At 41.6% G+C, this 25,746-nt stretch overlaps 2 protein-coding genes across 2 annotated transcripts; both read left to right on the top strand.

Annotated features, from left to right (window-relative positions):
* Positions 1 to 24,769, top strand: gabrr1 (gamma-aminobutyric acid type A receptor subunit rho1). The gene is made up of 10 exons (XM_039664320.2): positions 1 to 379; positions 1,133 to 1,183; positions 1,594 to 1,700; positions 6,628 to 6,695; positions 6,938 to 7,161; positions 10,595 to 10,677; positions 10,816 to 10,956; positions 17,685 to 17,837; positions 17,943 to 18,133; positions 23,882 to 24,769. Exons 1-10 carry the CDS (start codon positions 303 to 305, stop codon positions 24,179 to 24,181), a joined length of 1,395 nt encoding a protein of 464 aa, XP_039520254.1. The 5' UTR covers positions 1 to 302; the 3' UTR covers positions 24,182 to 24,769.
* LOC148974787 (uncharacterized) lies at positions 20,999 to 23,780 on the top strand. The gene is made up of 5 exons (XM_089118254.1): positions 20,999 to 21,395; positions 21,494 to 21,611; positions 21,800 to 21,915; positions 21,986 to 22,191; positions 23,640 to 23,780. Exons 1-5 carry the CDS (start codon positions 20,999 to 21,001, stop codon positions 23,778 to 23,780), a joined length of 978 nt encoding a protein of 325 aa, XP_088974380.1.
* Positions 24,770 to 25,746: the final 977 nt, after the last annotated feature.

The following is a 25,746-nucleotide window of genomic DNA, read 5'->3' as shown; positions in this document are numbered from 1 at the left end:
AGGAAACTAGAACAATGTTCAGTGACTATACCACTGGATTATGTAAGTGCAATTCAAATAACACGTAATACCACAGCACATTGCATAATATCCAGCCAGCAAATGTCTGTTTCCCCCTGTAAACTGTGAAAGCCCCTCCTGGTGCAACAGCGGATCTGACCTTCACATTAATACAGATTAACCGCACGCAGACTGCATTAGATGGCACAGGACCGTCTTTAAGGGTCCGGTGGCAGTGCTGGGGATTTGAACTTTTGAACTGCTTCTAGAAGTGTGCATGGCTGCATGTTGAGGTGCGCAACATGCACGCGGATGTCTCATTTCTTCTGTGCGCGTGCTTTCTCTCCACCGGAGCGCTTCAGACCTGCAGCCAAGCCAGGTGAGAGCATTTACACACTCATGCGTTCATCAGTTTAAACCAAACCAGGTGAGAGCATCCATACACTCGTGCGTCCATCGGTTCACTCACGAATTGCTCGTGAGATTGATTGCTTGTTGGTTATTCATGGCAAGAGCGGACGATACGGAGAATGTAGTCGCGCGCTTGAGTGCAGACGGTCGATATATGCCATAATGCCACTGCATGAGTGAGGATGAATGAGGATGGCATGATTCACTTGGTGTATTGTATTCAATAATTATTTCATGTTCATATTGTCATTCCTGCCATAGATTCGATAGAAAAGTAATATATATATATATATATATATATATATAAATTCAAAACGAAAAAAGAAAGAAATTAAATTAAAAAAGCTTTGAATTTGATTGTACATTTAAATTTACTTGTCTTAACTTTAGGGTTGATAAAAAAAAGTAAAAAGTAGTGGTTATAAACAAATGTGTGGCATTGTTGATGTGAGCTGCTTTGTAAAGATGATTTCTACTAAAGCATGCGGCTGTTTGGATTATTCTCAAATCGTGCTGAAAAACATGATCACCACGAGTGCTGGTATCATTATTATTGCTAAAAAGAAAATTACAAATAGTAAGACCAGTGATCACTGTACTTATGTGTATTAATATTCAAAATCATGCTTACAACAATTCTTTCACATAATCATGAATGTGTCTGATAAGTTGTTCCTATGTTCTGATATTGAATGATAATGTCACTTCCTGCATTTGTCAGATCCAAACGAGAAACCACCAGAAAAGAGAGAGAAGCTCGTAAACCTGGCAGGTAAAACTACTGTCAAGTTTATCATACTCATACATTTCATTTTCTTCTATAGAAAAAAAAGAATGAACCATATAATTTGCAAGAATTCTCTGGTTAAAGGCACCAGTACTGTTGACAAATTAAATGTTACGCTGTAGGATGTGTTGCAAAAATAGCTGACTTATACAGAAAACTAATTACATGATGCAATTGTCAGGTTTATGTTCAGTTATGGATTTGTATTTCATTGATTTCCTGTGCTCTGTTCCTGCATCCATTGTTAGTTATTTTTCTGTTATTAAGCCTTTTTTCTTTCGATAGTAACCTATGAGTTTCACCGTTCAGTTTTTTGTAAAAGTTTTTAATTGAAGTTTTTAACTTTTGGAATTTATCATAATTTTTTTGTGAATGCTTTAACATGTTTATTTCAGCACCTTACTGATGAGAAGCCCAGACGTTACAAAAGCTCCCTTCACAAAATCAGAACAACTTCTCAAGTTAGATGACCATGACTTCACCATGAGGCCTGGCTTCGGAGGTGAGACAAGAAAACTTTGAGTCCCCAAAATAATGACAGATATGTTGAGTTGAGTTGAGTTTCCAGGTTCATGTAGAAATTATGGGCAGTTGTCCAAAACAACATAAATTTTAACTCTAAAATATATAAATAATCAAGCTTGGTTATTCTACCGAATCTAATTTTATTAAGTGTTACATTTGAGTTTTTATTACAACATACAGTAAATGGATGATTACTTTTTTTTCTTTTTAGATGATGTCTGATTGCTCTAAGCATGATTTTATTGGATTTGTGGTGCATATGGACTAATAAGCAACCTATGGTTTTCATTACTGCATTAATGGCAAATATGAAATACCAAGATCTTAATAAACACCACAAGACTCGGACTTATGACGGATTTGGACTGACATCACAGGCAATCAGCTTTACATAAGCTCATGGTAGATTATGACACTGATTTACTGTGGCTCTGTGCCTCGAGCATCCACTTATCGGCCCAAATCTTCACTAAAGTTCACACAAACTGTAAATACATTATGCTCCGATTAAGGGATTTGAAAATGATGTCCTGAGGTGGAAAAAAGGACATTTAGGGTTTTTAAGAGTTTCATGCTAGTTTTTTTGTTTGTTCCTTGAGTGCTAAAGACAAACACACGGATTTGCAAGAAATGTCTGATGGTATGGTGAGTCAATATCTGCATTTGAATAGCTTTCCAAGTTAATTAATTTTACATTTCAGCTAAACCCTACTGTTAAGTGAGCTATAACGCAGTAGACAGACAGATCAAGAATAAAGAATATAAGTCTTTATTTTTGGTTTGTAGATGATGATTGAATGGTCTATTGAATAAGTTGTACGGTATGTATTGTGGCAAAATTTTATTACATTTTCTGTGAGGGTTTGTTTCATCTAATGTGTGTCAAGATAAACTGGGAAAAAATCTTTTGAGTAATGTGGGGCACTTTTTAAAATCTATTCTGATCAATTAAGATCATTAATCTTTATATTTTATCAATTAACATAATGAAAGCGAATGAGTGTGCCGGAAGCCAGTCTTCAAGCTCGGAGTTTTTATTTAAGTAGTTAGGACTATAAATGTGGAGAAGGGGTGGTGGAGGGGTGCTGCTAAACTGTCAATGGATTGAGGTGAGACTGAGTCTATATATATAGTTACGTTCCAGCCCCCAAAAGGGAGGGGAAGCTGATAACCCTCTGCTTGGGCCCACAAATCCCAGTAAAGGAAGTATGGAGTCGTGGTGCGAGAAAAGGACACAAAGTTTTTATTTTTGCCACAGTAATAATGTGAATGATAAATAATAGTTTTCAGGGAGAAACGGGAGAGCTGGACAAACGAAAAAAAAGAAATAAACAAAGTATACCCCACTGCTAACGTATTCTCATTATACATATCACCTATCTGGGACACGATCAAGGTGCCCTAACCAAACTTACAGATGGTGGTCTGCCCAGGTCTGGTGTTTCTAGACAGAGAAGTATGGGTGATGTATACCCCGGGTAGCTCTAAATCTTCTCCCCCAACTCCCTATAAGCAAAAAAGTGGAACACAAAGCTAGATTTACTAGCTAACAAATCAGATTAAAACATTGTCAAAGCATTGTCAAAAGTTCCAATCATAATCTCAATAGATAACAATAAAGTTATCTACAAGTCACAAAGATTCCCACAAAGGGATACCAACCATGGGGGCTCGTCCGGGAACCATGGGGGCTCGTCCGGGAACTCGTGATCTCTTATCATTGATTGTTGAGCTCTCTCCATCCGTGTTAATTATCTGAACGTGCTACTCCCGAACTCTGTTAATAAAACATCACATAGTTTGGACACGACTACAAAAGTCTGTTACATTCTTTTCCACCAACAAGAACCAGGTGGTGGTTCAGAGCTAGAGCTAGTGCTGGTTCGGAGCTGGTTCGACTGACGAGCTTTCAAAGAACCGCTTTGCCTTTCCACAGGTTAGAGAGCCATCACAGAGCCAGATCTTACGTCACTGTATACATCTTATGTTGCCCAGCAACGCTAACGCGGCACACACAAACACACCAGGCTTGTTCGAGATGGTTCGGCACTGTGAATCTCGAACTGCGAGAGCGATCCAAAAGCAGAAAGGGTCGTATGCTCTCCAAACACTCCCGCAGCTCCGATCAGTCCACGCCGCTCCGATGCATCTTGAACAAGCCTTCCATCAACAATGCCGGTTGTTGCGTTAGGCTACTATTTATGCTCATGGCTTTGAAAGCCTACATCGGTATGCAAACACGGGGAATCCAGCGCGTTCGCACAAGACAGTCACAAGTTTCTATTCATCTTGTTGGTCACGGTAACCCCGCCCCCAGCCGCTGACGTAAGCGGTTCTTACTTCTAGACCACCAATGATTTGGTGCTACTTAAGAACCACTTTTACTGGTTCGGAGCTGGTCGAAAAACAAAGAGCCGATTTGAAACTATGCTCTGGCTCCGAACCAGCACCAGCTCTTCCTTGGTGGAAAAGGGGTATGTCTCCTCAAGCAGTACCCTAAGGCTGTAGGAGTTGATTGCAGCCTGGATCTCGAGTTACCCACCCCTTGCCTAAGTGTACACAGGCACAATAATCAATCTGAGCTATTCGCTCCAAACCTGCTCTCGTAGGGTAGGTGTCCTGCAGAGTTCAGCTCCAGCTCGGCTCAACAGCCTGGAAGTTTCTAGTGTAAGACCTTGATTAGCTGCTTCAGGTGTGTTTAATTGAGTTATTGGTAAGCCCCTCCCCTCGAATTTTAGTATCAGTTGAGTATCAGTTGCACATGAACTCTGACATCTCTAGGTTTTTTTCATAAAAATGGTAAAACGATGTGCCTGGGGTACTTGTAACACTAATTCCAGGTATCCTGAGAGGATGGTCATGGGTATTTATGTATTAAATCACCGAACTGTGCATGTGTTCACCAGAGCGTTTCAAAAAGTGTTATAAGATTTGCGACTGAGGTCTGGTTTATCACTGATTTGGGCGCAGTAACCTGGTTCCCCAAGGATTTAATCCCCAATCCCAATTGTCATATTAAGTTACAATTAAGGTTAGTGAGACCATGCTAACGTACAAACCTAACGTTAAATAGCTAACTGTTCTCACGCCAGTGTTGGCCAAAACACAAACGAATGTCTACATTTCATTACCTCTCCATATTAAACTGGTTAAATGTAAATTAATGTAATCTTACACTGCATTACATGAACAGTGTTGATCCTAAATGCTGTTTTTTTGCGATCATGATGACCGTAACTTGAGGCTTCTCCCGCTTGCATTGTGATCTGTAAACCCTCGCTTCCATCTTGTTACCTACCATATTTATTTTAAAATCTTTTATACATATCTCTATCTCCGTGGCATATTTAAGTACCCCTTGAATGCTCCTTGACGAGAGGCGGTCCTGTGTACAAAATTTATCAAAAATATATTGGAACAAGGTTTTCACCCTGCTAGCTACTGTACGACAATTAGCAACTCTGTTTGTTTGCCCAAGGTCACAACAGTTACTAAGGGGGGCGGGGCTTCCCGATAGCTGAACTCTGCAGGAAGATCGGACACTCCTGATCTAATCTTACAGAAGTGGATAAAAAATGGATAGATTTGATTTTCTGATTTTCAGTCTATGGTTAAAAGATTTGTTCACTTTTAAAAAACTTTTGCTGATAATTTACTCACCCCCATGTCATCCAAGATGTCCATGTCTTTCTTTCTTCAGTCGAGAAGAAATTAAGGTTTTTGATGCAAACATTACAGGATTTTTCTCCATATAATGGACTTCAATGGGAACCAAACGGTTCAAGGTCCAAATGAGAGTTTCAGTGCAGCTTCAAAGGGCTTTAAACGATTCCAGACTATGAATAAGGGTCTTATCAAGAGAAATGATCGCTCATTTAATAAATAAATAAATAACAAAGTTTTATGAGCACAAATGCTTGACTTGCTCTGTTCTGTGAGACCTTTTCAACGTAATTGCGTATTACATGATGTCACGCATTTGTGCTCATAAAACTTTATTATTTATTTATTATATGAGCGATCGTTTCGCATGATAAGACCCTTATTCATCGTCTGGAATCATTTAAAGCCCTTTGAAGCTACACTGAAACTCTCATTTGGACTTGAACCGTTTGGACCCCATTGAAGTCCATTATATGGAGAAAATCCTGGAATGTTTTCATCAAAAACCTTAATTTCTTTTCGACTGAAGAAAGAAAGACATGGACATCTTGGATGACATGGGGGTAGGGTTAGATATCGTTTGAATTTGAACAATTCTGATTCCGATTCCGATTCCTTGTTTCGATTCCGGTTCCTAACGATTCTCAATTCCGATTCTTTTAAGAGGCAGGGTCAAAAAAGTTTAGCTAACCTTGCTAACCAACGGTCTTTCGGAAGGAAATAATCCTTTCTGAAGGAAATACTCCTTCTGTCACAAATACTCCTTTTGTCACAAATTTTGCATTTTGCCGAGATTTCGTTATTTTTAGAAAAGTGAAGCCACACTTTGGACCGCCGACGTAAGCTACTCATGTTCGACTCGCGCGGTTATGCCAACACTTCCGGTAGACGCTTCTTCGTTGGTGTTGTTCAGCGGTTTCTTCTTCCGCTCGGCGGACTGTGAATATCAAAACTAGGAATCGAAATTTTAACTTTTGAACGATTCCGGGAAAAACGAAAAGTTGGTCCCGGTTCCAATCGATACTCGATTCTCGATACCCAACCCTACATGGGGGTGAGTAAATTATCAGCAAAAGTTTTTTTTTAAAGTAAACTACTCCTTTAAATGTTGTCATAAAACACATTTAACTGTTACCTTGATCTTATGTGCATTGTAAAACAGTTTAAAGCTCATTGGTCTGTGTGCAAATTTTTGTTTGATGTATCATGATTTAAAAAGGAAAAATTGTGCTTGATTTCAGGTGCCGCGATACCTGTGGGTGTTGATGTTCAGCTTGAGAGCCTGGACACCATCTCTGAAGTTGATATGGTAGGAGATTAACATGTCTTTATACTGTAAATATGGCTTCCAGCTTTACAGCTCTTGCATCATGGATGATTGAGTGCTATCATGATCTGAACTGAACTGGATAATAGCAAGAGCTCTAATTCAATATTTTCAAGCACCCTAGATGCATTGTCTTTTATTTTCTATGGGCTCTTATGATAGAAATAAGGCTACTGTTCAAACTGTTTTCAATCAGGAATATATGATTGGACTGTGTGTCGCAGGACTTCACCATAACCCTGTACCTGAGACATTACTGGAAGGACGAGCGACTGTCCTTTCCCAGCAACACCAACCAGAGCATGACCTTCGATAGCCGGCTGGTGAAGAAAATTTGGGTACCCGACACATTTTTTGTCCATTCCAAACGATCCTTCATCCACGACACCACCACGGAGAACGTCATGCTCCGAGTGCAACCCGACGGCAAAGTGCTCTACAGCCTGAGGTAACCGTCTCAAATCACACGTGCACACTCAGACACACTGATGATCTTGTGCTACAACAGAGCTCTGACATTTTATCCAGGCTATGCTTTTTCTTTTTGGTATTTAACATTATCCCTCTCAATTTAATCCCGATCAAAGCTCAAGAAACAGATTGCCAGCCATCAGAAGAGCTATGTTACGCCCAGCTTTGCTGTATGAGTCTAAACCTAATCAGTGGGAGAGACTCTGATTTGCTCAAACAAAAAGATCTCTAGTTTTCCATCAAAGATATAAACCAGGACATTCACTTTACTTGGCATTTCCATATTTGCTATATTCTCATTTTTAATTTGAACAAGATCTGTTTTCTCCAGGAGGCTCTGATTCTGGTTCTTGCTTTAGATGAGTGAACGTGTGGATTATAATGTGGGATTAACGCAACCCACATGTCCATTCGGACTCAAAGCTGGCTCATTGGTGAGCTTTAATCTCAGATCCGTCCCACACCCAGTCTGCTGGACAAAATGACTTTTCTTCTTCCATGAACATCTCAATTTACCATCTATAAGTTAATCTGTTGTGTCCTCCCTCTCGACCGTTTCATCCAGTATCTGTACATTGATCCCAGGCCAGATGGCTGATCCCGAGGGTTTTGCTATTTACAGTGCATTCAGAACATATTCAGACCTTTTGTTTTTTACATTGTATGTTGCCGTACACTAACCATATTTCCAACATAGACGATGACAGATAAAGAAACCTTGAGTCTAAGACACCTTGGTGTCTTGGTCATTCTAGACAGTTGATCAGAAACTGTTTTATCATTTGAGAAATATTGAGGACATTGGTGTGTGTCAGTGGATTTCAAAGACATGCTTAAAACAACTTGACCGACAGATTCTGATTCTAGCCTTTTATTGTGGTACATTGGCGGCTCTAGTTTGTTTTTTTGTTGGTGATGCTAAGGGCTGGCTTTCTGAAGACTTCTGATCCATCGACCGGAAGTTGAAGCCGGCCGGGTGCCGCCATCTTGTAGCAGAACTTCACTTGCGTTAGCGTTTCCATTGACTCCCATTCATTTTGGCGTCACTTTGACAGCGAATAACTTTACATCTGAGGCGTTTGAAGACCCTATTTGTCCTTTATTTATTTCTAAAGAAACACGACAATGTATAAAATGCTCCATTATCTTGTAGCTTATGTTATGGCCCCGTAGAAGCAGTTTTAGTGAAAGTATGCTAACGATTGCGTGACGTCATAACCAGTGTTGTGCAAGTTACTTCCAAACTGTAATACATTAGGTATTACTTGTTACTGTTATTTAAAAGTAATTCATTACCTCACAATATTACTGTCCCAGAATTATAATGCGTTACATTACTCATGTATTACTTTTGAGTTACTTTCACCAAAATAACTAAGTAGAACTTAACTTTGGGGCTGTAACGATATGCAATATGAAACCGAAATCGCGATTCGCCACACGACTCAGATCCACGAACCTACAGAATCGCGACACACCTCTTCCAACTCCAGCGTTATTCTCCTTACCGTCCATATCCAATGCTGCCTTATCTTTAAATTAGGCTATTAGTATTATTTGAAGTTAACATTATAAAATACCTACACCACAAAACTAGTTGAGGATAAATTAATTAAAATTGGGGAAGTCCAGCATTATGGACAAGACATTTGCAGTCAAAACTTGAAATAAAAATTCTCAGAAAATACATGTATTGAAACGTATATAGGCTACTTCCTTAAAGGACTCCAGACATTAGACAAATATCAGTCTATGTTTTATTTTTAATATTAGGGAAAAGACACACATTCATGCGTGACAAAAAAATAGGAGGCAAAATATATTTTTTGTAATTCTGTTAATTACACTGCACAAATCGGATGAGGAAGGGTTGGCTCTCCAGTCTCCATAGAACTTAAAATATTCATTTTATTTTAGTTTTCGTGTTCGCATTTATGAGGAAAAAACAATGTTACAGACGTGACCGCTCTGAACTGGCACTAAAAGACTGCTTTAAAACTTTCACATAGTCTGTTGCCTTTAAGAAGTAAAAGCAGACAATACACTGTAATACAACTGTAATACAAGCCTCACTGAACATGTAACGAGTAAAATATTACTGAAAATTGATTAGTAATGCCTTACACTACTGCGTTACAGCAAAAACTAATATGTTACTGTAATGTATTACTTTTGTAATGCGTTACTCCCAACACTGTAACCACGCGACTCTGTTTTTGCTCCTAGCTCATGGACAGCTCCTATTCACACTCTCCGCCTCTGCGAGTTTGAGGAAGGGAATGATTCAGATTTCTCATGCCACAGCACTAGAAGACAGACGGGTTGCTCACGTCACATCTACGTCGTCAAGCTCTGTTTGAGTCTGCGCGTCAGGAACGGAAGTGCTAAAAAAATCGCTAAAAACGTGCTTCATTTGTCTCAATGGAGTTCCAATGAGATGGCTCTGTCCACTTCTTATACTGTCTATGGTTCTGATGGGTTGATAATAAAATTAAACCTCCATACTGGTAACATACACAGACAGCATTTATGTAAAGCATAAACTACATACTGTTTCTTTCCTGTAGCTCTAACAGTAGAGCGCTGGTGCTTGCAACGCCAAGGTCATGGGTTCGAGTCCCAGGGAAAGCAAGAACTGATAAGAATGCAAATGTGTACCTTGAAATGCAATGTACTGTTAGTCACTTTGGATAAAAGCGTCTGCCAAATTGCATAAATGTTTTATTAATTTAGTTTTATTTTGATACATGATAACTCCTCAAAATGTAGACTGAGCATTGATTATGTCTGGAGAGAGTCTCTTCTCTTCTCTCTCCTCATGCTATGCTTCAAATGACAGTTATGGACAAAAGTTAATCTCAGTTTTTAACTCATTTTACAAGTTTCTGAAGTAACAGGACTCCTCCCCCAATAAGACATATCAGGATTATAAATGAAATAACATTTTATTTTATTTTATTTGCTCATGTATTCATATTGTAAATTTTAAAGGGGATGGTTGATTATGATTTCACTTTTCTAACTTTAGTTAGTGTGTAATGTTGCTGTTTAGTTTGTTATTTTGGAAAGCACTTTGGTTCACCTTGAAAAAGGGATGTAAAGGGCTGTATAAATAAATATTGATTGATTGATTGATATATCTGTGGGGTATTTTGAGCTAAGATTTCACATACACACTCTGGGGACATCAAAGATTTATTTTACATCTTGTGAAAAGTGCATTATACCACCCCTTTAATAATCTAAATATTCCGTGGTGTTTTTTTTTTTGTTTTTTGGATGAATATGAAAATGTTAAGAGTGGGGAAGGCTGCACCGCTGCTAAAATCCTGATGGGGCAATTCCAAATTTCTCAAATAAATAAGATGGTTTCCATACAGTTTTTGTTCTATATACTTCTCTCTCAACAGGGTCACGGTCACAGCGATGTGCAATATGGATCTCAGTCACTTTCCGCTGGACACCCAGACATGTTCTCTGGAGATCGAGAGCTGTGAGTCTAAGCACAACATGATTGATGGAAACCTGTTCATGACTGAATTAAACATTTCACAGAGTAATGTGACAAAAGTCAGAGTTAAGCAGAAAATGCAGTGTTTATCTGTATATATTTGTGTTGTTTTCTGTGCAGATGCTTACACGGATGACGACCTCATGCTGTACTGGAAGAGAGGAAACAAATCTCTGCAGACGGATGAGAAGATCTCTCTTTCCCAGTTCCTCATTCAGGAGTTTCACACCACCACAAAACTAGCTTTCTACAGCAGCACAGGTACTGACGAGTGGACTGATTTTGGCTCCTGGAGCTCCACCATTTTAGATGTCTCTTATCTTGAAGTCTGAGCAGATCAGTTGAATCAGCTGCGTTTGATTAGGGAAACACACAAAATGTGCGGTGTTGGTGGTGCTCCAGGACAGGTTTGTCACATTTTTTAAATAACCATTGATTGATTGGTCTAATCGCGTCCATTTCAATTATTGCCCACCATTAGAAGACACAAGGGGGCGCTGTATCGTACCTACTTCCACCGGTCTCGCTAATATCAGAAATAGCTGAGCAATTACTTGCGTTATGTTCAAATGACATTGCCCTGTTGATTTATCCAACATTTTGAGTCATAGCAGCGCAATTATTCAACAAAGATGGATTTAATTTCGAAGCCGAAAACGATGGCATTAATCTGCTCACTTTTTGGTTTTAAACGGGTCCTATTATGTCCTTTTATGAAGTCTTGATTTAGTTTTTAGGATGTACTAGAGTATGCTTTCACACTTTATTGTTGGAAAAAAACCCTCATTTTTCATGATTACAGCACCTCAGTCTGGGCCGAAGGCATTCTTTAGCTCAGGTTTCGATGAAGCCCCTCCTTCCGAAATACGAAATGTGCTGTGATTGGTTGTGTTGTGATTGGCAGCGCTGTTCGGGAAATGCCTCCTCATAACTGCGAGTTACCCATAACTGGCATCAATTTCAAACCATTTCGAGCCTGATTCAAATGACATTGCCGTTTTGATTTTATTTTGAGTCATAGCAGTGCAATTATTCAACAAAGATGGATTTAATTTCGAAGCCAAAAACGATAGCACTAATCTTCTCACATTTTGGTTTTAAAGGGGTCCTATTATGTCCTTTTATGAAGTCTTGATTTAGTTTTTAGGATGTACTGGAGTATTTGGGGCACTTGGGTGGCCCACTCCTGTTTGCCAGATCTGGGCCACAAGCAGGCCATAGTAATGCCACATGTCAGCCAAGAGCAAAGAAATAAACCACAACTGGACTTTATCTGAGCCACAAAATCTGTGTATATTAAACATGGAGTCATCTCAACCTTAATAAGCCTGTTAACAAACAGAAGGTAAGAAGAGAATGGAAAAAGAGACGAGAAGAACAACTACAACTGACTTTAGACACAGTCTTAGATAAAATCACCTGAAGAGAAAAGAAGACATTAAATCTGTGAAGATCTCAGCAGAGGAGGATTAAACAACTCCACAAACAGCATTACCAGCTTCACTTATTACTAACCAGACTGACTTTATTTCTGTCAGACTTCTACAGAAGATTTTATTGAGAATTAACAGAGGTTTAACTCTGTGTTTCACTTGAAGTCACCAAAACATCAGAATCTCTGAAGGAGAAAATCGTAATTGGTATGTTACCATTATGGAGATCAGTGTTTGCTTTAGTTGGGCTCTTGAGCCTTAAATCATTTAATTTAGAATTTGTTCGGCTATTGAACTTCAGTTATAACAGCCAAATGAAGAAAGAGAAAAGGTGATTTGATGATGTTGATTGTGTTATAACATGTTATAAGAGATCAACCAGTCAAACGTTTTGAATTCAAAGTTTCTCGACTGAATGCTCTCGGGTGAAAGCAAATATTGAAATATTTTATGTAATATGCTCACATTTTCCCATTTAGGGACTCCGTAGAAAAAGTGTGTATCTGGATCAGGGTGATCTATCCAATTTTGCTTTGAAAAACTGTAATAGTAAAGTAAAGTAATTAGTACCAGAGCTTCTCAGTGACTTTAGTCCCGTCCGAATGCGTATTTATATTTATTCATATAGCTGACGCTTTTATCCAAAGCAATTTACAATTGCTATATATGTCAGAGGTCACACGCCTCTGGAGCAACTAGGGGTTAAGTGTCTTGTTTCAGGGACACATTGGCGTCTCACAGTGGATTCGAACCCGGGTCTCTCACACCAAAGACATGTGTCTTGTCCACTGTGCCATCACCACCACACATCTCAGTAATACGTTAATATTCCATCGTTTCCTGTTTAAAAGTAGTTTTCCGCATTTTTTTCAAGTATGGAAGATCTTGTAGACAAGTCTATGTCAAAGTGTTTTCCACACACCATTCAGATGGAAAAGAAGGGAACTTGTTAGAGGAACAAAACTTATTTTAGGGCTACGAAGGTGCCGATTACCAACATAATCCAATCTGGATTTAACTAATAAATCGTTTGACCGGACCTAACTGTTTTATATATATATATATATATATATATAGGTTTGTGTTTGCGCATGTGATATCAGAAAGTAATGTAATACACACATGATGACAGGAAGGTGACAGCGGTGTGTCCCACTTCTGCTTGTTCTACTGAGATTTCAACGCGTTCTCATCCTAGGGCGTCATATAGTGACACTTTTGAAATTTCGTCTAAATCCAACGCGCATGGCAAACTTTAGCGTCAATATAACACGCACAGAGCTTTGTTTGGTTATGGTAGGTTTAGGTCTGGGGTAGGGTTAGGGTTAGACCACTAGGAGGCGCCTTCTGGCCCAAATATATCTGCGTCTCATATTGATGCTAAAGGGTGCCATGAGCGTTAAATGAGGACGAAATGTCAAAAGTGTCTTGGGATGAGAACGGGCTGGAGATTTCCTATCCTGTGCGAGTTGGCCATTATCATTACAGACGTCCTGTGGTAAAATTACATTACTCCACCTCCACATGCTAAACTAAATCTGTCCGAATAGAGCTTTAGACAATCACATGTCATAATGGCGCCAGTCCTGATCCAGGCCCAGGGTTGGGAACCACTGAGTGTCTGAACTGATCCGTACTAATCCCACTTTAAAACCAGCACTGATCAGCCCTACATTGACAGCTGTTGCTACCCTCCACATTGTCCCATAATGTGAGTCATATTGCGTAATAGCATAATTCCTTTAACAATTCCTGGTTGTTAAAGCTATTTGGAGACTCAATTTGTATGTCCTTGGCAGGGCTTCAACAGTTAAAGATGGTTAAATTAAAATAAGTATCTAGAGAGAATATGCAGGAAACACACAGGGTGTGCAATATCTCACTAAACAGTATTATTTTATCAAACCTTCATGTAAATCTAGTCCATGAGGTGGATTATGCTTATCTGTATGATTATTACATTACCAAAGTAAGTCAGTTCATCTATTACTGATTCAGATGATTCTAGTGTGATGGTCCTGTTAGTAAAGAGGGTACTAGACAGTAACGCTAAACATATCTCTACAGGACATTGGTCCTCAAGGAGCGGATTTGGACACCCTTAACTTATATATCACTTAGAATTGCTCTCAAAAGAGACTTTTTGGTTGAATGTTTAAAAGTGAAAAACAAAAGGGAACTCTTTGTCAGAACGCCATATTGGCTTCACTGTGGTAAATAGTGGCAAAACATTAAATCAAATCAAACATCACCTTTACCTGCTGTCACCTGCACGTATACGGGCAACCTAAATTTACTACACTATATTACTGTGACGCTGTGCGGAGAAACAGAGCTGAGGCTGGGTCCAAACGCAGTGTAGCTTTATTAAAGAAACTTAAAACAAGACACTAGAAGCAAGAAACTTGAGAGCACCAACGCAACACACATAAATTCAACAACCAACCAAGACAGGGCAGAAACACAGGGCTTAAATAATCAATGACAAACGAGCTAGACAAGATAACAAGGGGGCGTGAGAAATGAGAAACACCTGGGATAAATAATGGACGGGCAATAACTAATAACGAAAACACACAAAATCACTACGTGACATAGCCTCCCCCCTATGGGCGGCTCCCGACGCCCATACAAAAAACAAACAGTTCAGGAGGGCGGTGAAGCGGAGACAGTCTTGGGGGAGGGACGGAGGGCCAGGCCCGTGCAGGGGAACAGGACCAGGAGGTAGCCAAGGCGGGCCTGGGCCGCAGAGCATGGGCCTACCAGACTGGGCCGGAGACCAAGGCGGAGCAGGACGTGGCAGAGGCCAGGGCGGAGCAGGACGTGGCAGAGGCCAGGGCGGAGCAGGACGTGGCAGAGGCCAGGGCGGAGCAGGACGTGGCAGAGGCCAGGGCGGAGCAGGACGTGGCAGAGGCCAGGGCGGAGCAGGACGTGGCAGAGGCCAGGGCGGAGCAGACACAGGCAAGGTCCATGACAGCCTCGCCTCCATGGCCCCCACAGAGTACCTACTGCCCCCCCCCAAAAAATACTTGGGGAAATTCACGGGAGGAGCCTCTGGGTGGTAAACGGGTTCAGGAAAGGTCTCCCGGAGCTTGAAGGGCGCAGTCAAGGTGATGCGCAGAGGCGGGGCCGGCAGGGCGAGGCGCAGAGGCGGGGCCGGCAGGGCGAGGCGCAGAGGCGGGGCCGGCAGGGCGAGGCGCAGAGGCGGGGCCGGCAGGGCGAGGCGCAGAGGCGGGGCCGGCAGGGCGAGGCGCAGAGGCGGGGCCGGCAGAGCGAGGAGTCTGGGCACGCTCACCGGGGCCTGGCGAACCAAACGAGTCCTCCTTCTCCTCCTCCTGCGGCGGCGCGTCACAGGGCTAGACACACTCGCTGGACTGGACAACTCACTCACTTGAAGAGGAGATGCAGCGCTCACTTGAAGAGGAGATTCAGCGCTCACTTGAAGAGGAGATTCAGCGCTCACTTGAAGAGGAGATTCAGCGCTCACTTGAAGAGGAGATTCAGCGCTCACTTGAAGAGGAGATTCAGCGCTCACTTGAAGAGGAGATTCAGCGCTCACTTGAAGAGGAGATTCAGCGCTCACTTGAAGAGGAGATGCAGCGCTCACTTGAAGAGGAGATGCAGCGCTCACTTGAAGAGGAGATGCAGCGCTCACTTGAAGAGGAGATTCAGCGCTCACTTGAAGAGGAGATTCAGCGCTCACTTGAAGAGGAGATTCAGCGCTCACTTGAAGAGGAGATTCAGTGCTCACTTGACTCGATTTGGACCTGGACACACTTGACTCACTTGATTTGGACCTGGACACACTTGACTCACTTGACTCGGCCGTTGACTCACTTGACTCGGCCGTTGACTCACTTGACTCGGCCGTTGACTCACTTGACTCGGCCGTTGACTCACTTGACTCGGCCGTTGACTCACTTGACTCGGCCGTTGACTCACTTGACTCGGCCGTTGACTCACTTGACTCGGCCGTTGACTCACTTGACTCGGCTGGCACGCGCTCAGTGGAAAACTCTTGAGGCAGGAATGCAACGGAGCTCACGTGAATCGCGAGTTCGGCTGGGCTGACGTGAAGCGCGGGCTCGGCTGGGCTGACGTGAATCGCGGGCTCGTCAATGCGCACGTGAAGCGCGGGCTCATCGTGACTGACGTGAACCAGCGGTGAAGACGACGAGGGCTTCGCGGGTAAAGTACACTCGGCAGGTGTCGAGTAGAATAAGCGCGCAGTAGTGAAGAGGTCCTGCAAGTAACGAGCCCGAGCGACATACCCGTCAAGAGTCCAGTTGGCAAGGTCCCGCGGCATCCATCGAGCGATCTCATAATCCAGCCCATTCAGAAACAGGCCCATGAGCTGGATATCATCTAGCGCTCCCAGACTGCTAATGGACAGGAACTCCTTCGCGTACCTTTGGACAGACTGGCCCTCTTGCAAGACCGACGACAGGTATTCTGTCATAGCCCGGTTGCTGACGACTGCTGGACCCATATTGAGGTTGGTTGTTCTGTGACGCTGTGCGGAGAAACAGAGCTGAGGCTGGGTCCAAACGCAGTGTAGCTTTATTAAAGAAACTTAAAACAAGACACTAGAAGCAAGAAACTTGAGAGCACCAACGCAACACACATAAATTCAACAACCAACAAAGACAGGGCAGAAACACAGGGCTTAAATAATCAATGACAAACGAGCTAGACAAGATAACAAGGGGGCGTGAGAAATGAGAAACACCTGGGATAAATAATGGACGGGCAATAACTAATAACGAAAACACACAAAATCACTACGTGACAATTACTATTAAATCCTAATCGAGTCATATATCGTTCGAAAGGTCTAAGACTGCAAAATAGATATTTGACTGCTGTTTTTTTGGAATTCTGACCTTTGTCACAAAAAGTTGACGCACACACCTTTAATAATTAAAACTTTGGGTTTTCATGCTAAAAGTTCATTTTAAAACTTAAAATCTAGTATTTTTCAATAAAAAATTATAATATGATATTATCCTCTAAAAATTTTCATATATTATCCTCTAAAATATAATATTATCTTTTTTTATCACATCACATATTTTAGTAGTTATCATAAATTAGGAATCATTCGAAAGCTTACAAACTCGGAATTCATCCTGTGAAAACCGTTTTATAATTGAACGTTGCGTTACCATAGAAACGGTTCTCTAAATTATTTTATCAGGCTCCTCCCCTTTTGGGAAACATTATATTTCATAATTTATGGTACTACGCCCAAACAAAATCTCATGGGAACTTCAATTTTTGTGATATCAACTTCAAATTTGGAAGATTGATTTTATAGTAATTTTAGAGTAAAAAAAAATTCTAAAATATATATTTGATATAAAATAAAAATATATAGTCCAGTATATTTGATTTACTGTAAATTAACTTTTATCGGAAGTACTCCATTATCACGGGAGGGCGTGTTTGATTGGGGTTAGATCTAAACTCGGTGGGAATAAGATTGAAAAGCCCTGCTGTACACCATGATTGTTGGACTAAATCTGCACACTTTTCCTCTTCCATCTCCTCCTGCAGGTTGGTACAATCGTCTGTACATCAACTTCACTCTGCGTCGCCATATCTTCTTCTTCCTGCTTCAGACGTACTTTCCCGCCACTCTGATGGTCATGCTGTCATGGGTGTCCTTCTGGATCGACCGACGAGCCGTTCCTGCCAGGGTTCCTCTCGGTGAGATGTCTTCATTAATAGTGTAACTGCAAACCAAGTCACACACACCCGCACCAGTTACACATTTTGCAGCCTGCACTTTTGAATAGACCGATCTCTCTGTAGGCATTACGACGGTGCTCACCATGTCCACCATCATCACTGGGGTGAACGCCTCCATGCCCAGAGTCTCCTACATCAAAGCCGTGGACATCTACCTGTGGGTCAGCTTCGTCTTCGTCTTCCTCTCGGTGATCGAGTACGCCGCTGTCAATTACCTATCCACGCTGCAGGAGCGCAAAATACAAAGCAGCAGGGTAAGCTAAGCTAAGACAGTTTGGTTATCAGCTATTAAAGCAGCATTATGCAGTTTTTTTTACCTTAAAGGGTTAGTTCAGCCAAAAATGAAAATTCTGTCAGTATTTACTCACCCTCATGTTGTTCCAACCCCGTAAGACCTTCATTCACCTTCGCAACACAAATTAAGATATTTAAGATATTAAGATCACTCCTGCATACTAGTCCATAGGCTTCTTGAGGGAATGAGAATTGCTGGCATCGAAAAGTCATTAAAGACATCGTTAAAATAGTCCGAGTGACTACAGGGGCTCAATCTTAAGTTTATCAAGTGACGAGAACACTTTTTGTGCGCAAAAACAAACAAAAATAACGACTTTATTTCAACTATTCACTTCCTTCTCCATGGGCCTGTAGTCAGTTAACTAGTGTGATTGCGTAGAGCTACGTCACACGTAGGCTCACTATTGGCCGACGCTGGTCACGTGTGTGATGCGTGTGACGTACAATAACAGAAGCTTACGCTTTTAAACTAGTAACCTGACTCGCGCAGAGGGAGAAATAAACGAATAGTTGAAATAAAGTCGTTATTTTTGTTGTTTTTTTGCGCACAAAAAGTGTTCTCGTCGTTTGATAAACTTAAGATTGAGCCCTTGTAGTCACTTGGACTATTTTAACGATGTCTTTAATGACTTTTCAAGGACAGCAAGTCATTCCCTCAAGAAGCCTATGGACTAGTATGCAGGAGTGATCTTAATATCTTAAATATCTTAATTTGTGTTCAGAAGATGAACGAAGGTCTTACGGGGTTGGAACAACATGAGGGTGAGTAAATACTGACAGAATTTTCATTTTTGGGTGAACTAACCCTTTAACTGAATGGCTTTGGAGTTATTGCAATGGTTATATGACTATTTTGGGGTTGAATGTTGGGCGTCTCGCCCCCTCTGTTGCCTGTGAGCGGAAAAAAACACACTTGCAACTTTGAATTGGTGGGTCGCCGGCTTCAGCACCAGGAAGTGTTGCGTGATATCAGGTCTCGCGATGTAACGAATTGCTTTACGGCAAGAAAGATCTGCTAAAATGAGCATCAAACAGAAAAAACCCGGCGCCGTATACATGCGGTGTTCGAGGCGTATACAGACTGCCGACAGTTCAACAGGGGGCAGCTCTTAAAGGGGCCACACCTTATTTCCGTTCGTTACAGCTTCCATCCTACTTAATAGGTACCGGTATACAGGGGGAGGGGATCAGGCCGTGAGTGCAGAGACATCTCTGCGTGAGTGCTATTTACGACAGTACAAGTACTCCACAGCGACTCTAGGGGTCACAGTTTGACGAAAACGGAAATCCTGCATAGTGCTGCTTTAGTGTACTTGTTCTGCAGTTAATATAGCATTTTAGCAAGGCTAATCATTAATATTTATGGACAAACATATAGGGACCTGACCTGTCTTGTTGGCTATTAGAGATGTGTGCATCATGTCTAACATCAGGAAGATAATGCACCCGCCACCCACCTGAACCTATGGTTTGAAATTATTGTAATTCTCAGTGTCCGTGTTAATCAACATTTATTTAAAGTAAAACTTTACATTTCCTTAATAGCCTAATCATTGGCTTTACTTTCTTCCAACTTAAATAGTCACTGTTTCTGTCACTGCAACTTCCCGAACACATTGAGGACATTAAATACGTTCAGCCCGAGAAAAGACTGGATATGACCTTTATTGGTTTATTTTCATATAGAGCGTTTCACAGCCATTATATGTCACATACCCAGCCCTTGATTCATCCCAGTTCATTACTTCACTAAAACCCTCTCAAACTGTCTTTTTTCTGTCTTTCTTTTGTTTTGTTTTTAATTCTCCTTTTTAAAATTTTTCTCAGATCTTTGTTGCCTCCATAGCTTAATGAGTCTGCAAATTAGTGTCTGACAAAAAATTCATCATTCTTCGGCATGGTCATCATCCCAACATCCGTTCCTCTACATTTCCTTCAATTCACAGCAATGCATTTATACGTTTGCTCTCATATTTCTCAATCTATCTGTTTATCCACCCATCTATCCATCCCTCCCTCCCTTACCCATTCATCTGTTCCTCCATCCATCTCTCCAACCCTCCATCCATCCATCCATCAATGCCTCTGTCCATCAGTCAATGCCTCCATCCATCCATCCATCCATCCATCCATCTATCATCTGTCAATGCCTCCACCCATCCATCCGTCAATGCACCCATCCATCCATCCATCCATCCGTCAATGCCTCCATTCATCCATCCGTCAATGCCTCCATCCATCCATTCATCATCTGTCAATGCCTCCATCCATCCATTCACCCATCCTTCCTTCCGTCCGTCAATGCCTCCATCCATCCAACCATCTATCCATCTATCTGTCAATGCCTCCATCCATCCATCTATCCATCTATCTGTCAATGCCTCCATCCAACCATCTATCCATCTATCTGTCAATGCCTCCATCCATCCATCATCTGTCAATGCCTCCATCCATCCACCCATCCATCCGTCAATGCATCCATCCATCCATCCACCCGTCAATGCCTCCATTCATCCATCCATTCATCCATCCACCCATCCACCCATCCATCCATCAATGCCTCTGTCCATCAGTCAATGCCTCCATCCATACATACATCCGTCAATGCCTCCATCCATCCGTCAATGCCTCCATCCATCCATCCATCCATCTATCATCTGTCAATGCCTCCATCCATCCACCCACCCATCCATCCGTCAATGCACCCATCCATCCATCCGTAAATCCCTCCATTCATCCATCCGTCAATGCCTCCATCCATCCATCCATCCTCTGTCAATGCCTCCATCCATCCATTCACCCATCCTTCCTTCCATCCATCAATGCATCCATCCATCCAACCATCTATCCATCTATCTGTCAATGCCTCCATCCATCCATCTATCATCTGTCAATGCCTCCATCCATCCACCTATCCATCCGTCAATGCACCCATCCATCCATCCACCCGTCAATGCCTCCATTCATCCATCCATCCATCCATCCATCAATGCCTCTGTCCATCAGTCAATGCCTCCATCCATACATACATCCATCAATGCCTCCATCCATCCGTCAATGCCTCCATCCATCCATCCATCCATCCATCCATCTATCATCTGTCAATGCCTCCATCCATCCACCCACCCATCCATCCGTCAATGCACCCATCCATCCATCCATCCGTAAATCCCTCCATTCATCCATCCGTCAATGCCTCCATCCATCCATCCATCCATCATCTGTCAATGCCTCCATCCATCCATTCACCCATCCTTCCTTCCGTCCGTCAATGCCTCCATCCATCCAACCATCTATCCATCTATCATCTGTCAATGCCTCCATCCATCCACCCATCCATCTGTCAATGCACCCATCCATCCATCCACCCGTCAATGCCTCCATTCATCCATCCATCCATCCATCCATCCATCCATCAATGCCTCCATCCATCCACCTATGATCTGTCAATGCCTCCATCCATCCACCCATCCATCCATCAATGCCTCCATCCATCCACCCATCCGTCCGTCCGTCCGTCCGTCAATGCCTCCATCCATCCATCCATCTGTCAATGCCTCCATCCATCATCTATCATCTGTCAATGCCTCCATCCATCCATCCATCTATCATCTGTCAATGTCTCCATCCATCCACCCACCCATCCGTCAATGCACCCATCCATCCATCCACTTGTCAATGCCTCCATTCATCCATCCATCCATCCATCCATCAATGCCTCCATCCATCCATCCATCCGTCGATGCCTCCATCCATCCATCTATGATCTGTCAATGCCTCCATCCATCCATCCATCTATCATCTGTTCCTCCATCCATCTCTCCAACCCTCCATCCATCCATCCATCAATGCCTCTGTCCATCAGTCAATGCCTCCATCCATCCATACATCCGTCAATGCCTCCATCCATCCATCCATCCATCCGTCAATGCCTCCATCCATCCATCCATCCATCTATCATCTGTCAATGCCTCCATCCATCCAGCCATCCATCCGTCAATGCACCCATCCATCCGTAAATCCCTCCATTCATCCATCCGTCAATGCCTCCATCCATCCATCAATCCATCCATCCATCCATCCATCATCTGTCAATGCCTCCATCCATCCATTCATCCATCCTTCCTTCCGTCCGTCAATGCCTCCATCCATCCATCCATCATCTGTCAATGCCTCCATCCATCCATCATCTGTCAATGCCTCCATCCATCCACCCATCATCTTTCAATGCCTCCATCCATCCACCCATCCGTCCGTCCGTCAATGCCTCCATCCATCATCCATCATCTGTCAATGTCTCCATCCATCCACCCACCCATCCGTCAATGCACCCATCCATCCATCCATCCGTCAATGCCTCCATCATTATCAATTTCTCCATCCATTCAATTCAATTCACATTTATTTGTAAAGCGCTTTTCACAATAAATATCATTCCAAAGCAGCTTTACAGAAAAATTTATGCATCCACATTACAATGTAGTGATCTGATTTTAGAGGTAAATGTATAAGTTATGTATTCTGAGATGCTAGCAAATTTTAGCCGGTAATGTCTAGATCTAGCCCAGCTCATCTGTTCTTTCTCACATAATTTCATCATTCTTCTCCATGCCCACAATTTACTCAAAACCCCACTTACACACATCCTTTCATTCATAGGAGCCAATATCTGTTTCTGCCAGTGGGTGCCCAATACCATACACTGGGCCACATTGGTATTCGAGTCCGAGTCGAGACCAAAGAGGGTTGAGTCCGAGTCGAGACCGAGACTAAATAGAGTCGAGTCGAGACCAGAGAGGTTGGGTCTGAAACCAGATTTAAAGATATCTTCAATAAAATTGGTAACAATAAAATTGGCACCATACTCACAGTTAACCAAATATACCATGGAATCATGTACACTGTAATGGTAAAAAGGCCACATAGTGGTGTAAAGGTAATTTAATTACAATTATGACTTAAAATTATTACAATCAGTAAGTGCTCTCTAACATAACTTTACTGCACACAAATTCTGTGTGGCTCTAATATGCAAACTGAATTATGGATGAGAAGGCAGACATTTTCAATACGAGCTAGAGGCTCCACATCACATCTGACCTGGGTCCTGCTGCATTTGCGTGCCGCGAACGTTATAGTCTCAAGTCATGCGCAGTTGAAAGTCAGAAATTATTGGACGTTTCAATCAAACAATTTAAAGAAATATTAACATACAGTAATAATCATGACATATTTTGAATGGGACTCGAGTGGACTCGGGAATAAGTCTGAGTCCTAATATGTTCGAGTACGAGTCACTTCCGAGACCATTAAAATATGGACTCGAGACCGAGACCGAGTCTTGAGTAGCTACACAACACTGCTTCAATCCCAGCAGCGACACCTACCCGGCCAGCTAGAGCAGAAGCTACACTTGCCCACAAACTAAGCCGCCATTCATAGCAATACGGCTCCTGTTTACAGCTCTTCAGTCCAGTGCCTCAGCAGTTCTGCCTCAGATGGGCCAATATGGACTCCTTCAACACCCATTTCTATTTTCAACCAGTCTATCCTTTCCCCCTCCCTCCCCCAACACCCTTGGATGGTAGCAGCAAAATACGATAAAAGAATTTGATAAGAAAAACTCACTTTCACCTGATCAATGTGACTTTAAATTCCGAGTATGTCCTGTAATACAACATGCAGTATGTGCTTGTGTGATCCAGCATTTGCCGTGTTCATGTGGAATGACCCATCCTGGTCAGATGATGATGAGCAGCAGCTACAGTGACATGGACATGATGACCACGGGAAACTACGGCATGTCGGAGGTGAACATGGACAAACAGGAGCAGTTCCTGGTTCAACTGGTCCTGAATAATGAGCAGGGAACTCAAAGACCTGATGTCACCTCAAAAAGCAGTTTATTAATAGACACCCATGCCATAGACAAATACTCGCGGGTCATCTTCCCCGGAGCGTACTCGCTCTTCAACATCATATACTGGTCCATCTACCTGCAGTGACGGCTGCTGCTATACCAGTCTCGGGAATGCAAATTATCAATCAAAAAAGTGTGATCTTTTTAATTATGTTGCAACATGTAATACATTTTTGCCTATATGTGGGCAGTTGCCATTACCTGTCTTTAGAAGAAAAAAGTTATTTTCTTATATATATATATATATATATATATATATATATATCATTGTTAGGATGAATAGCACAAAATATAGATTTTTTTTTTTCAATAAATATAAAATTTCTTATATAGATAGATCTGTTTAGCAATTCCAAGTAAATCTCGGGAATTGTACCTCACCATGAACTGGAAAATACAGAAATGTATCAAATTGTTCAACATAGATGAGGGGGTTACATGGGTAACAAGGTACTATGAACACGCCACTCATCCTTCGATAAGGAAATAAGGTTTACATATTTGTATTGTTAACGTATGTGTCATGATCATGTGTCATCTAGCTGAATACCTGTACACTGTGTTACATTATAATGACTGGGCATGTAATTGCTGAGCGCATATTATTTATTATCTACATACTTGAACTATTTATTTGTAAACGTAAAAAAGATTATTAAAGGGACAATGTGTACTTTTTTTTTTAGGTATTTTATTGTCTAAAATCATTTTATTCATAAATATGTCCTCAATGGTGTACAAATACCTCTGCCAGTTATCTGGCTTATCCTCAGTGGTGGAGGAAGTACTGAATCTCAGTACTTAAGTAAAAGTACAAATAACCAGATAAATATTTACTTTAGTAAAAGTAGAAGTAACACAATGACAACCATACTTAAGTAAAAAGTACCTGATTTTAAATGTACTTTAAGTATTAAAAGTAAAAGTACTTGCATAACAATTGATTCTCTTAATGACTATTTTCTAATGATTTATAAAACATTTAATTCTAACTCATTCAACCTAATACTCCTATAATGATGTTCAATAATGATGGAAAAAAATGTTGTCACCATTTCTGAAACAAGCTTGCAATTAGGCAATATACACATCATGCTTATCCTTCCTATATGTTAATAACTATGTTTGGCAGTAAACGCGATTAATTTATGGTGTAATTCTGAACCTCTTGGCTTGCCATAATCCTAACCAAACGTATATTACACACGGTGTGTTTCCTATGCACGTAAAAACTAATTTTCGCATATAAATTGCACGATAAACACACTGCGTCCGAGACGCATTTAGTTGATGTATCTTTGGCAACCAAACGTCACTGGTGAGACAAACGTGCAACAAACGGACGGTCAGATTGCGTTTTGGCAGGGGAAAAACTGATCAGAAAATGTAATGAAAATGTAACGAAGTAAAAGTAAAAAGTATGCACTATTTATTCAGTAAAGATACTTGAAAAATGTACTTAAGTAAAGTAACAAAGTATTTGTAACGTTACTTCGTTACATTCCACCACTGCTTATCCTCATAAACAATGACTTTATTATCTTTATATACATGGGACGGGTAAGTCCACGGAGGTGTAGTTCCGCCATCTTGAAAAACTATAATAGCAGAGAGGGACAAAAAGTCCTTGGCCAACACATTTCCACAACG

Source organism: Pimephales promelas, chromosome 13 (genome assembly GCF_988280905.1).
Source record: "Pimephales promelas chromosome 13, fPimPro1.hap1.1, whole genome shotgun sequence".
Classification (NCBI taxonomy): Eukaryota; Metazoa; Chordata; class Actinopteri; order Cypriniformes; family Leuciscidae; genus Pimephales; species Pimephales promelas.
This window is presented reverse-complemented; position numbering and strand designations above follow the sequence as displayed.

Bases quoted from the DNA above. Each gene is read 5' to 3' on its own strand.
- gabrr1 (XM_039664320.2), top strand. From the start codon at position 303: ATGCACGCGGATGTCTCATTTCTTCTGTGCGCGTGCTTTCTCTCCACC. The intron at 1,184-1,593 runs GTAAAACTACTG...TGTTTATTTCAG, and splicing joins GAAGCTCGTAAACCTGGCAG to CACCTTACTGATGAGAAGCC. The intron at 10,957-17,684 runs GTACTGACGAGT...CTCCTCCTGCAG, and splicing joins AGCTTTCTACAGCAGCACAG to GTTGGTACAATCGTCTGTAC.
- LOC148974787 (XM_089118254.1), top strand. From the start codon at position 20,999: ATGCATCCATCCATCCAACCATCTATCCATCTATCTGTCAATGCCTCC. The intron at 21,612-21,799 runs CCTATGATCTGT...TCTGTCAATGTC, and splicing joins TCAATGCCTCCATCCATCCA to TCCATCCATCCACCCACCCA. The intron at 22,192-23,639 runs GTAAATCCCTCC...TCCTGTTTACAG, and splicing joins GTCAATGCACCCATCCATCC to CTCTTCAGTCCAGTGCCTCA.